Source organism: Panthera leo, chromosome B4 (assembly GCF_018350215.1).
Source record: "Panthera leo isolate Ple1 chromosome B4, P.leo_Ple1_pat1.1, whole genome shotgun sequence".
Lineage (NCBI taxonomy): Eukaryota > Metazoa > Chordata > Mammalia > Carnivora > Felidae > Panthera > Panthera leo.
Genome location: NC_056685.1, coordinates 112,504,068 through 112,517,585, shown reverse-complemented (window position 1 = coordinate 112,517,585; position 13,518 = coordinate 112,504,068). Strand labels below are relative to the sequence as shown.

At 37.4% G+C, this 13,518-nt stretch overlaps 1 protein-coding gene across 2 annotated transcripts in view; it reads left to right on the top strand.

Moving 5' to 3' along the window:
- DCN (decorin) overlaps positions 1-13,518 on the top strand; it is a 42,479-nt gene that overhangs the window by 3,859 nt on the left and 25,102 nt on the right. For both annotated transcript variants that reach the window (XM_042947347.1, XM_042947348.1), the window contains exon 2: positions 414-660. In XM_042947347.1, the coding sequence (XP_042803281.1) occupies positions 447-660 (214 nt within the window). In that variant the 5' untranslated portion in view covers positions 414-446. The remainder of the gene's footprint in view (positions 1-413; positions 661-13,518) is intronic.

Sequence of the window (13,518 nt, the reverse complement as noted above, 5' to 3'; positions counted from 1 at the left end):
AGAGGAGATTGGCTTCCAGAGATATTTCTGACACAGGAATTGGAGATCTCTCATGTGTATAGATGAAATTTTATTTGACCGTAGCATGGCTTATGTTGAATGAGCATTGAAAATTCCAACGTGATCTATCATCTTAACGATTTTGCAAATGATGTGAATATATATTGCCTTAATTCAGACTCCAAATTCAAGCAAGCAGATTTCAAGAACATTCACATTTCTTTACAGAAGTAAATAGCTGTGCCAGGTAGTCTATTATGTACCTTTCAAATACATTTCAATATTCGGCTTCCTAACAATAAATGAAATATGGTTTTTTTTTATGCTTTACACTCACTCTACTCTATCTCATATCAGAGATAACAACGTAACCAGGCAGTGCTACTCCTCTAAACCTTTCGTTTGTTTCCCAGGTTCCTTGGCAGTGAAAATACATGAGATAAATCATGAAGGCAACTATCATCTTCCTCCTGCTTGCACAAGTTTCCTGGGCTGGGCCGTTCCAACAGAGAGGCTTATTTGACTTTATGCTAGAAGATGAGGCTTCTGGGATAGGCCCAGAAGAGCACCCTCCTATTGATTCTGAATTAGAGCCTCTGGGACCAGTGTGTCCTTTCCGCTGTCAGTGCCACCTTCGAGTTGTGCAGTGTTCTGATTTGGGTGAGTAGGTGCAGGAGGCCCTCTTTCCTTACTTTGTTTTATGTTCTATTTTTTTGTTACTGTTTGTTTCAAATAGTTAGTTAACATATCCCCTACCCTGTTGTGTTCACAGGAATGGGCTTCCTTGAGAGTTAAAACATTTTCATTTTGAATCCCCGCAGTTCCAAATGTGAGAGACAGTGCCACCTATGGAGAAGCAAAGGAAGCCGAATAGCGTAGAAAGAAGTAGCCTTGAAGTTAGGAGACTGTTTTCTTCCCTTTTTTAAAGTAGGGGCTCCATCGCTTGCACAATCTTAGACAAATCACGTTTTGAAAAATCTTTCTGAGCTTCATGGTCCCCTTTCTTTGAAATAAAATTTTGAACAAATCACTGTCCTATGATTCCAAAGTGAAGGCTCATTTTAATTCAGTGATTTGCTTTCAAGAAATACTAGATATTAAGACGTGGGTGATGTCTCTACTCTTGGCTTAGCCCAGATAACGGTGTTTGAACATTACTAAATTGTAAAGTATGTAGAGTTATCAGAAGTAAAACAAGTAAAGTTTTAGAACAAAAAATTATCTTTCAAGTACCAAACTACTCCCTTAATCTCTGGGTCTTAGTTTTGGCTTTACATTTGGCATTCTGTAATCTAGCTATTTATATTCTTTAGAAAGTTTCAAGAGCAATCTTTACAGCCAAGATATGGTGTAAATATCCAATATAATCACGAGACATATAACTTTAGCCCAACACTGTATACACTTTGATTTATCATGTTTCAGGAAAAATTTGGCCTGGGAATTCCAAGAGCAATACACTCAAAAGATAAATCTCCAGAAAGTTTGAGGCCCCAGCAGATGGGCCAAAGGGGAATGAATGTAGTTGACATGACAGTTGATTTGTATCTCTCTCTCTCTCTCTCGGTTCATTTATTATAAGGAAAAATAAAGAAAAAAAAAATCCCCACAGAATGACTTTACCATGGGGTATGGAGTATTTCCTTACAGGAGAAACTCCATAGTGTAGTAGGGTACTTCTTTTCAACATTCTATATTTATTCAGAACATGCTTTCTAGCAATATTTTGCAGGGAAATTTGCCACTAACTTCTATAGTTGGAATAAACTACAAACTAGAACCCAGGAAAACATAAAACATGTTCAATACTAACAACTGAAAATCAAACACTTCAAGATAGCTTTTTCGGTGCTGACGTATTGTATAGCCATTTAACCCCCTCCCCACAAAAGTGTGTAGAAGGCTTTAAAAAGGCTACAGGATAATTCCACTGGATTCATGTATTCATTCAGCAAATACATCGAGACCCCACAATGTTGTAAGCCCTGAGAAGAAAGGAATGAGGAAGACAAATATGGTCCTTATTCATGTGGGTCTGATATTATATTAGTGGTTATTTCTTTTTTGAATTGTATATTCACTACAAGGGGGATTAGATTGCTATCAAATTCTACAGAAACTATTATAAGCATCTAGAGATTACCTGCATTACTCATATAGGCAGAAAAATAATGGAGATGAAAATATCTGAACAGAGGAATCATCATATGATGGATATACTAGTGGTAAACTTTTGTTTTTTGAATGTTTATTTATTTATTTTTGAGAGAGAGAGAGAGGCAGAGAGAGGCAGAGAGAGAGGGTGACAGAGAATCCCAAGCAGGCTCCGTGCTGCCATCACAGAGACTGATGTGGGGCTCAAACTCAAGAACCATGAGATCATGACCTGAGGTAAAATTAAGGGTCAGATGCTTAATCAACTGAGCCACCAGGTGCCCCAAGTGGTAGACTTTTAAAAAATTTATTAAATGGCCAAGTTCCTAAGACATGTGATACACGTTAAATCTCACTTGGCCTCTCGTAACAACGTTAAAAAGATTCATGATTATTCCCACTACATATAATACCAACAATGAACAGTTGATAATTTTAAGGAGCAAAGACTTGTTCGGTCACTTCACTGGTTTTATTTTTCCATAGATGTGGCTTTATTTTGCTCACATGATAAATAGTTTATAAAGCTTGACTCTGATGAAAGCATTGGAGACAGTTTTCTACTGGTCTTTCATAAAAAAGCCCTAAGGCTATTTCTCAAAACTAAACAGAAAAATCAGTCTCAGGAAACATCAAGTTCATTGACTTGGGCATCTCATGATACAGCTTTGTTGTTGTCCTTGTTATTATTTTTTATTGTTTATTTTGAGTTGTTTTTTGATGAGGAAATTTTTTACGTGTTACCTTTATCTAAGAGCCCAGAGTGCACGTCTTTCCTGTAAAAGGTTTACTGACATTATATACCAAAGAAGTAGCCAACATTGTAATAATGATTTGTTTGAGGAAACCCTATATAATTAAGAGAACTGAGTTCCCATGAGGAATGGTCTCAGCTAAGTTACTTTTAGTTTCTGTTAAATTCATATTTAAATATATTGTAAATAATTTTGGTCAGATATTTCTAAAACAGAAAATATATTTTTAAGTGTTTATTTATTTATTTTGAGAGAGAGAGAGAGAGAGAGAGAGAGAGAGGTGGGGGAGGGGCAGAGAGAGGGGGAGAGAGAATCCCAAGCAGGCTCTGCACCGTCAGCATGGAGCCCAACCTGAGGCTCGAACTCACGAACTGTGTGATCATGCCCTGAGCTGAAATCAAGACTTCGGCGCTCAACTGATTGAGCCACCCAGGTGCCCCAATACATATTTTCTATATGAGGATTCTATGGAATAAAGGCTGAAAGATATGTAAAAAAGAAAAAAAGAGGAAGGAGAAATAGGCAACCTTGTTCATAGTAAAGGCAATGCAGTTTATTTTTTGGTTTAAATTTTCTAGTGATCTGAACATGAAGCTTGAATTATTATAACAGAGAAAAAAAATGTAATGCACTTTGGAACGAGAAATGTGAATGCTTATCTGCATCAAAGGCTAATGTTTTCTTAAGGATTATCCTTGCCAGAGCTTCTAATGAGGGGAGAGGACCTACAGTGTTGAAGGACAGTAGGCCTTTGTCATCTAAACAATGTTTAACAGAAGCAAACATTTCTTATTAAAACGTTTGACTATTTTTGCCACTAAGAAGTATTTTTAACAAAGTTAAATGGCATCAAATTTGTAAACAGTTCTTTCAAAGCTGAGATGTTAAAACTGTGAAGTTACAATTGAATAATTAGTCCATGGGAAAATTCGAGGTGGTTCAAGAAGACACATTGACTGCTTTCATCCTTCATTCTAATGTATCTGAATAGCATTATGGTATATTTTCTATAGCATGTTTATTATTTCTATAGCATCCAGGATTGAGAAAGTAAGCATATTTCAACCCGTCCAAGAAATAATGAATGCTCCATAGATATTGGCCAAGTTGTTTGGCTGAATTTCTTGTACTTTCTTGTAATTGCAGTTTGGATCAGAATTTTATGAAATCTTCCTTCTTTCTTTTTTCTCTTAAGACATAAAGCAATTTACTCTTAAATGTAACATTTATTACAAAAATAAAATAAACATAAGCTTAGCAAATTTGAAATCTGTGAGTTCCCTTAAAATCAAAAAGGCACCAATGTAACTCATTTTAGTGCAATCTTTTCAAAATGTTCAATATTGATCCTGTGATTGGAAGTTCTGTTTTATGTACCTAATATCTTGCAGGAAAACAGTCCCCTTACTTATACGTATCCTCTTTGGCCCAAGTGTTATCAGGTAACCATTCGTCTTTGGCTCACATGTTACCAGGTAGCATTATTTGGTACTTTCATCTGGCTGCTAAAAGGCAGATCGATCCTGGCAGGTAAAATAAGGATCAGCATTGTTTTTTGACTATTCTTCCAAACTTAAATAATACTTGTCGATACATTTCCTATAAGCAAACTTGAAAGGAATTTAAATACCTTTTAAAATTATTTAATAGTTGAAAGAACTTGGGTTATGCCGTTCAATACCTCTGAACTGAAGTTCTGCTTTACCATTTACTACCTGTAACTTTGCAACTTTCATTGGGTAAGTGGGAATAGATCCCATTTCGTTAGGTAAGAATAGAAATGTTTGTAATAGTGTCTACCTTTCTGTTGTATTTAGCTTACCATTTCAGACAAAGTTGGCTAGTCACATGAGGCTCTTCGTCATAATGTTCTTGTGTTTTTCTTTGAAATTGAGAATCTCTAAGAAGCACATGGCTTGTCAAGATTGATATAAAATAACACCTTCTCTCCCCTGCCTCCCAAAGGGACTGTATCACCTCCAGCTATAAGCAGACATGAACTAGAAAATGCTGCAATTATCAAGCAGTTCACTCTTCTCCAAACACTATTCCTTTGAATAAAAGGGGTTTGGTTAAGTGGAGAACAATGAAACATTTGGCTATTTTATAATCATAAATGATTCACAACCCACATAGTTAGCTCTCTAGAGATGATGTCAGAAGATGTAACATTTTATTTTGCCCTGTAAAAGCAGTACAAATAGCTACTGGTTCCTAAAATGTACTTCATATGGCAAAGGATATTTTAGTTTAAAACAAATCTTAGCAAAAAAAAAATACAAGCCTTCAAGTTGCATAGAGTTACTTTTCTTCTTTTTAATCATTTTGCTTCAACTGGTGAAAATTTTGTCAGTGGTCACCACTTGAGACATATATGCCATAGCTGTTTCTTATCTGGGGAAACTGGTTTTCCAGAAGCAAATTTTATCCATGAGGTAAATGAACCATTACACTTACTCTGTGAAATCAACTCAGAAGAATAAATTAGGGCTGTTTTGTAGAGGGGCAGAGAGAATGCTGGAAGTTCAGTTGCTTTTATAGTTTCTGTTGCAGCAGCAGGGACATGGGTGACCCTCACTGGGAGTTTCAGATGCAGCCAAAGCGTATGTCTAAGACATGGTGCGGGAAGGAGGCTGTGCACCGAGCATGCCCAATGGGTTGCCTAAATTATTATTGGGTAGGGTGGAGTATGGCAGATCTTTAGACGCAGCAAGAGGAATTCTCATGCGACTCGGATGGCCGAGGTTCCTGACATCAGGGGTCAAAGATGGGGAGGAGGAAGAAAGGAGTCAGAGAAAGCCACAGGAAGCATCTGTCTTCTTGAGCTGACTGAGAACTGACACATCCCTGGTTTCATTCTCAGTCCCGGGAGGGAGAGAGAGGCAGCTGTGTGAGATCAAGGCATTTGGTCAGACTACAGCTGCGATGTGTTCTCCCTGCAAGATCATCTTGGCTCCAGAGGACAGGCTGAGAATAGGTTACCGGAATATCAACTCCCTGAGCAAAAGAAATGCAGGGGACCCTCTAATCTTAACTTTTCTCCTTCAGAGAATAGCAAAGAGATTATATATTTCCTTGAAAATAAGGATAAAGGAGAAGTAATCCACTTTTCATTCCAGTCTCAATAAAAGGAGAAAGCCCTGAAGCAACTACACTATAACAGTCAAGGTTCAATTAATCCTTGACTTAGTTGGCGGATTGCTTTCCTGTAGCTTGTCTACTTCTGTGCTTTCACTATAATCTATATTTTCCTTGATTATTCTTATATATTTATATATATATAAATTATATATAACATATATATAGTAGTTATTCAGTATATTTTATTTATTTACTGAAACATTTCCTTCCAATACCCTAAGGAAAGTATAGTGATAACTTACTTTGTATACCCTGTACTCAACAAAATGCCTTATACTTGTTAGGCTCTCAAACATCAATAATTGCCTGACGAATGAATAAGTGAATATATGCATGACCTAGTGCTTGGATGAGTGCATAATTCTACAATATTCTTGATTCTATCAAGCTGGAAAAAGGAGAAAACATGGCTGACTAGGAGTCCTGGAGCTGTGGTGCACAGCATTTTTGTTTTTTGGTTGTTGTTTTGTTTGTTTGTTTGTTTGAGGATGGCCATAGAATCAGGAAGCTTAAACCTTCCTTGAGTTTATCTGAAAAGAGAATCAAATTAAAGGGGGAATCTCCTATTTCTGAAACCCAATGCAACTGCCATCACAATCAAATTGCTGTTTTTAAGAGGGGAATCAGGAAACATGTATGCCTTGAACAGAAAGGTTTTTGGTGGAACTGAGACTCCAACCTGTTGTATCTGTCATGTACCAAAACTGAAGTGTATCACTATTGTCTTCATTATTAAATTGAAGACAGCATTATTAAAAAATATTGTTGGCAGTCAACAAGAATAAATTGTGGAGTTTGGACCCCTGCCACAGAACAGGGTGGGGGGGGGGGAAGCATGATGTCTTAGGGCAACCTGGCCTTTGTCCAACATGCAGTTTACCAGATTGCTGACATTTGCTAAAGAACCATGCTATTCATCACTGGGGCAACTAGAAAAAAAAAAAGTACAATTTGTCATTAGCCTTCATTTCAGAAATGATTTTCTGGTAATATCTTAAGTAGAATCTTATTTACTTTAACAAATAGCCCTATTTTAACGAAGATAAAGTTCCTTTTACAGAATTTGGGAGAACAAATAAATAATTCAGACTAGACTTAGAAACAATTGCATTTCAATGGAAAATTTAGAATCACATTAAAGGAAGCTCATTGAAAAATAATTGAATGGAGAGAACCACTCTGTTCATGTTACTATTATTGAATAAATACTATCTCAAAACTTGACCACGTAAAAAGTAATTTTGCTTCGCTCATTATTTAAGGACAGGAGATTTGACTTGGGGTCTCTCTTGCATTTCAGACAGGTGTTGGCTGGGGCCGGGGCCATGGGGAGTCTAGCACACCCAAAACAGCTCACTCATAACTGGCAATTGTTGCTGCTGTTGCCTATGAGCCCAGCTGTTCTGTCATCTGGAGTGCTTCAGATGGCCCCTGCAGCAGGGTGGTCTCAGCTTAGACAGGCTTTTTACATGGCCCCTGACTGCTCCCAGAACAAGCTTCCCAGAAGAACTGGGTAGCAGCTGTACAACCTTTTTTGACCTGGCCTCAAAAGTCACACCGTGTCTCCTCCGGCCCATTCCATTAGGTCATAGAGACATTGTAAGGCCAGCCCAGGTTTGAAAGGAGGGGGATTTGACTTCATCTTTTTATTGTTATTGAATAAGAGCATATGAGATGGGAGATATAATTAATGTCATCTTTGGAAACTGTGACCTTCTACACGCTCACTTGGATTTATATATGTTTCTAATGAGAAACATAGGCATAAGTTATGTATTCTATGTGGAAACTCCACAGATATTACATGTCCCTGTGAAGGTCATTATTTAACTACGTAAGAGGTCAAGTCAATGATAATGAAAATTAATTGACAAGTTTACTTCATAGTTACTGAAACTTTCTACTTGAGTTTAAGAAAGGCATTGAATCATATCTTCATAGCTTTTTTTTTCCATTGTAGAAGTATCTTTTTTAATAAAATGCTTATTTATTCATTTTTTAGAGAGACAGAGAAAGTGGGGGGGGCAGAGAGAGAGAGAGAGAGAGAGAGAAAGAGAATCCCAAGTAGACTCCATGCTGTCAAAACAGTGCCCAACATGGGGCTTGATCCCTTGAACTATGAGATCATGACCTGAGCCAAAACAGGAGTCGGGCGCTTAACTGACTGAACCCCTCAGCACCCCTGTAGAATATCTTTTTTGAAGCAAGTTTTACCTTGAAAACTGGTATTTCATTTAAAATGCCTAAAAAGTTAGAGAGGGAGGGAGCCAAAACGTAAAAGACTCTTAAAAACTGAGAACAAACTGAGAGTTGACAGGGGGTGGGGGGGAGTGGGTGATGGGCATTGAGGAGGGCACCTGTTGGGATGAGCCCTGGGTGTTGTATGGAAACCAATTTGACAATAAATTTTATATGAGAATAAAATAAAATAAAATAAAATAAAATAAAATAAAATAAAATGCTTAACATCTTACTTTCCATATAGTTTTAGGAAATAATATAAAATTCATCAGTATCAGTAGGAATGGTTTAGTTAAAATCATAGATGGTTAATAAAATCATATATAAAGACAGAATTTGAGGGTTTTTTTTAATTTAAAAGCTTGAGATAAAAATATACTTAAGATTGAACAACTGTCTGCTTGTATGTTATCTGAAGATTAGTTTTAGTTCAAGTAAACAATTTTTAACTAAAATAAAGTTTTTTAATCACCTCAAAATAATCTTTAGCTTTAGGATTTCCACCCTAGTCTACTTCATGCTCAGCGTTTTAAGATCAAGAAGCGTTATATACGTGAATATAATGAGTTAAAGGTCCCAGTTATCTCTGGTTGGCATCCGAGTTGATGTTAAGACGAAGTCACTCTGACTCTAAAGATGATAATGTTGACCAAAACAAATAGCCCAATGCAAAAATGACTGAAATTTTCCGAATTTGCCAAAGGAGTATAGCATTTGCCACTATTAAAATCTAGTTAAATGGACCAGCAACAGCTTTGGGGAGGCCGAGTTAGTTGTTGGGGAACATGTGCTTCCTGAAATGAGGAGATACCAGCAAAAGGCAGGGCTTTGTAGACAAGCTCTCTAGAGACCTTGAGCATCAAAGACCGTGAACGTCTTTAGAGACTTTGAACGTCATGGGAGCAAGGATGAATGCAACAAGACCACACAGGGTTTGGTGAGAAGAGCCAACCCAGGAGTAAGAACTATAAATGAAAAATGTGTGTGTGACACATAGGCAGAGCGGATGTCAGCTTCCAGGATAATACGTGTTATCATTGTATTGATTACAGGGAAAAACCCCTGAAAAACAGTCACTTTGCCACAGATTTACAGACTAATAATCAGCAAGATAATCGGAGCGGCACCCTTTTGTCTCCTTATTGAAAATACTTGTAGGTACCAGTAATTGAGGCCCTACTCTGCCAGATGGTAAGAAATTATGTTGTAGGACAATTTAGTGAATCCTCACAAAACTTCTTTGAAAGCTGCAAGAAAACTGAGGCATAGACAGCTTAAGCAACTTACCCAAGGATGTTAAGGATCAAAAAAGAGGAACCAGGATTAAAATTCAAATAATAGTCTTATTTAAAAGGTTATAGGAGGGGTGCCTGGATGGCTCAGTCGGTTAAGCGTCCGACTTCAGCTCAGGTCACGATCTTGCGGCCCGTGAGTTCGAGCCCCGCGTCGGGCTCTGGGCTGATGGCTCAGAGCCTGGAGCCTGCTTCCGATTCTGTGTCTCCCTCTGTCTGACCCTCCCCCGTTCATGCTCTGTCTCTCTCTGTCTCAAAAAATAAATAAACGTTAAAAAAATAAATAAAATTAAAAATGTTTAAAAAAAATAAATAAAAGGTTATAGGAAGATTTTTAAATATACAAAATCTGCAAAATAAGAGACACTTGTACATTCGTCACCAAGCTTCAACAACTGTCAACTAATGCCTGTATTTTTCTACGTATCTCCACCCACCTTCCCCCTTCCATATTATTTTTTTTAATTTTTTAATTTTTAATTTTTTAAAATTTATTCATTTTTGAGACAGAGAGAGACAGAGTGCGAGCTGGGGAGGAACAGAGAGAGAGAGGGAGACACAGAATCTGAAGCAGGCTGCAGGCTCTGAGCGGTCAGCATGGAGCCCGATGCGGGGCTCGAACCCACTGACTGGGAGATCATGACCTGAGCTGAAGTTGGATGCTTAACTGACTGAGCCACCCAGGCGCCTCTGCCTTCCATGTTATTTTAAAGCAAATTTCAGTTGTCCTGTCATTTTATCCAACAATGTGTTGGTATGTTTCTCTGAAAGATTAAAGCTCTTAATTCATACAATCACGACAACCAGATCACATCTAAAATTTAAGATCATTTCTTAATATCATCTGAGATTCATTCAGGGTACACATTTTCAACCATCTCGTAAATATTACGAATGTTTAATTTTACAGTTTGTGTGAATTAGGATCCAAATGAAGTACATAAACTGCAATTATTTAAATAGCTTTAAAGTCTTGTAAACTATAAATGATTGAAAAACAAGCCTTTCTTTACTTTCCCCTGCAGTTTATCTGTTGAGGAAATAGGGATTTTGTTGAATCCGTTTCTTTATTTTTGTTTACGTTTTTATTTTGATTCTAGTGAGTTAACATACAATGTTATATTAATTTCAGGTGTACAATATAGGAATTCAACAGTTCCACACATCACCCTGTGCTCATCAAGACAACTGCACTTCTTAATCTCCATCTCATTTAACCCATCCCCCCACTCCCTTCCCCTCTGGTAACCATCAGTATGTTTTCTGTAATTAAGAATTTGTTTATTTCTCTCTCACTTGCTCTCTCTCTCTCATTTTTGTTCCCTTTTGCTTATTTGTTTCTTAAATTCCACATATGAGTGAAATCATATAGTATTTGTTTTTCTCCGACTGAATTATTTTATTTAGCAATATACTCTCTAGATCCATCCATGCCATGTCAAATGACAAGATTTAATTCCTTCTTATGGCTGGATAATATTTCTTTGTGTGTGTGTGTGCATGTGTGTGTGTGTGTGTGTGTGTATACACCACATCTTTTTTATTCATTAATCACTGGGCACTTGGGCTCCTTCCATATCTTGGCCATTGTAAATAATGTTGCTATAAACCCAGGAGTGCATGCTTCCCTTGAATTAGTGTTCTTGTATTCTTTGGGTAATTACCCAGTAGTGTGACTGCTGGATCCTAAGGTAGTTCCATTTTTAACGTTTTAAGGAACCTCCATACTGTCTTCCACACTGGCTGTACCAGTTTGCATTCCCACGAACAGTCCTTGAGGGTTCCTTTTTCTTCACATTCTCACCAATGCTGGTTGTTTCTTGTGTTATGGATGTTAGCCATTGTAACAGGTGTGAGGTGATACCTCATTGGAGTTTTGATCTGTATTTCTTTGATAATGGGGGATGTTGAGCTTCTTTTCATGTATCTGCTGGCCATCTGTATGCTTCCTTTGGAGAAATGTCTGTTCATGTCTTCTGCCCATTTTTTAATTGACATTGTTGAATCCATTTCTTTAATAGACTTAAGCATATACCTTTGACTTCTGTATCTCTTGTAAATTGGGAGTTACATCTACAGGCTTAATCAGATTCAGGGTTCATTATTTGCTTGATTGTTTTTGATAATACTTATCTATAAGTGAGGGTCTGTTCCTCCATCCAAGGGTTTACAATTGATCTCTTCCCATGAGAAATATATGTCATACAAAAAAACTGTTACCATTGTATCAGTTACCACGTGGGACAGAAAAGGTGGTATACTTCAGACATATGTGAACAAAGGTTCCTCACAAATATGTCATAGACACAGAAGAAATTGAGAGCAGTTTTCAGGTGCAGATAATGGGGACAGCATATTTGATGGTAGTGTTCATTACTAAAATGTTTCTAGCTAAACCAAGAATCAGAAAGAAAATTCTGATTATTATAGCCAGTTGTATTCTAGTACTTCTGAGGAAAAGTAAGAACCGTTATGAAAGCAAGATGCGAAGAGATGATTGTAACAAAACATAGCAGAAAAGATCTTGAAGTCATGACCATGAACATTTCACCAAGGACAGCAGGACAGATAATGATTTTCCAACTAATCAATCGACAAGTCACCTTTATGTGTAAAGCAGTAAGACCACAGCTCTCATGAAATATAGTCATTTGTTCCTGCTTGCCCAGAATTTACAGAAAAGAAAGAAAACTGAAGTGCAGGACAATACCTCATGAGATTATATATAAGGAGTTGGTGGCAGAGGGGTCACTGTTATCTGGTGTGGTTAGGATGAATATTATAGAGGAGGGGGTGAAGGGCACACTTTAAGGGGTTATTAGAATGAAGCTAGAAGGACTTGAGTGGGTGGAATATTCCATAAAACATAAATTGTAAATAAAAACAAGTATTTAAGAATCAGCACAGTATGTTTAAGGAACAGTGTAGATCAGCATCTTTTAAAAAAAATATGTGCCGTGTTTACATACATCTATGGCACATCGGGTAGATCTAGAGTGAGGACTCATGTCACCTTGTTCTTGGTTTAGGTTAAACATGAGATGCCTTAGAGAAGCCATATAACTCCATTAAATTTAAATTACCTATAAAAGAGAGCCTCGGTCTATATTAGAAGTCTCCTAATTTCTGGGACAAGTGAAGTTTTGAATGTTGAACAAGTTGATTTCTTATAAGATCAAAACCAAATGCAACAAAGTAACAACAACCTGCCGTCTGCTATCAGAATTATTTTTTTAAGAAGGTATATTTGAAATGGAGGCAGATGCTCGTCTCAGAAATGTGTGTGTGTGTTTGTGTATATGTGGGTGTGGGTGTGTAATTTACATTAAAAACACACTCAGTTGCACTTATTTTTGTCGAATTTTGTTTGATGTAGACTGGTAGGAATCTCATTGTAGTGTCTCCCTGATCAGCATTTGGGAATCATAGACAAGCTGTTACTTAATGGTCCTTTCCTTTGTGACATTTTAAGAAATCATAACTGGGATAATGTCCCCATTGTACTCTGCCTTTAGTTGTTGAGCAAGTTCAATGCCCTGTCTAGACCTTAAATGTACAACATGTGATTGCATCTGACATCAGAATGGTTCTGGGGTGCCTGCGTGGCTCAGTCTGTTGAGCATCAGACTTCAGCTCAGGTCATGATCCCCGGTTCATGGGTTTGAGCCCCATGTCAGGCTCTGGGCTGACAGCTCCCTCTCTCTCTGCCCCTCCCCTGCTCATGCTCTGTCTCTCTCTCTTCCTTTCAAAACTAAATAAACATTAAAAATTTTTTCTAAAAAAAATAGCTCTTGTTGGGGATACAGGAAAATTGTGTTCTAGTCTGCACTTTGACCCTCTTATGTGAGTTGCTCACGGCATGAAGCCTTTTCTAAAAATCATCTGGAAAAGTAAAATCACCCTACAGCCTTACCTATCTTGCCAGATTGATGTAA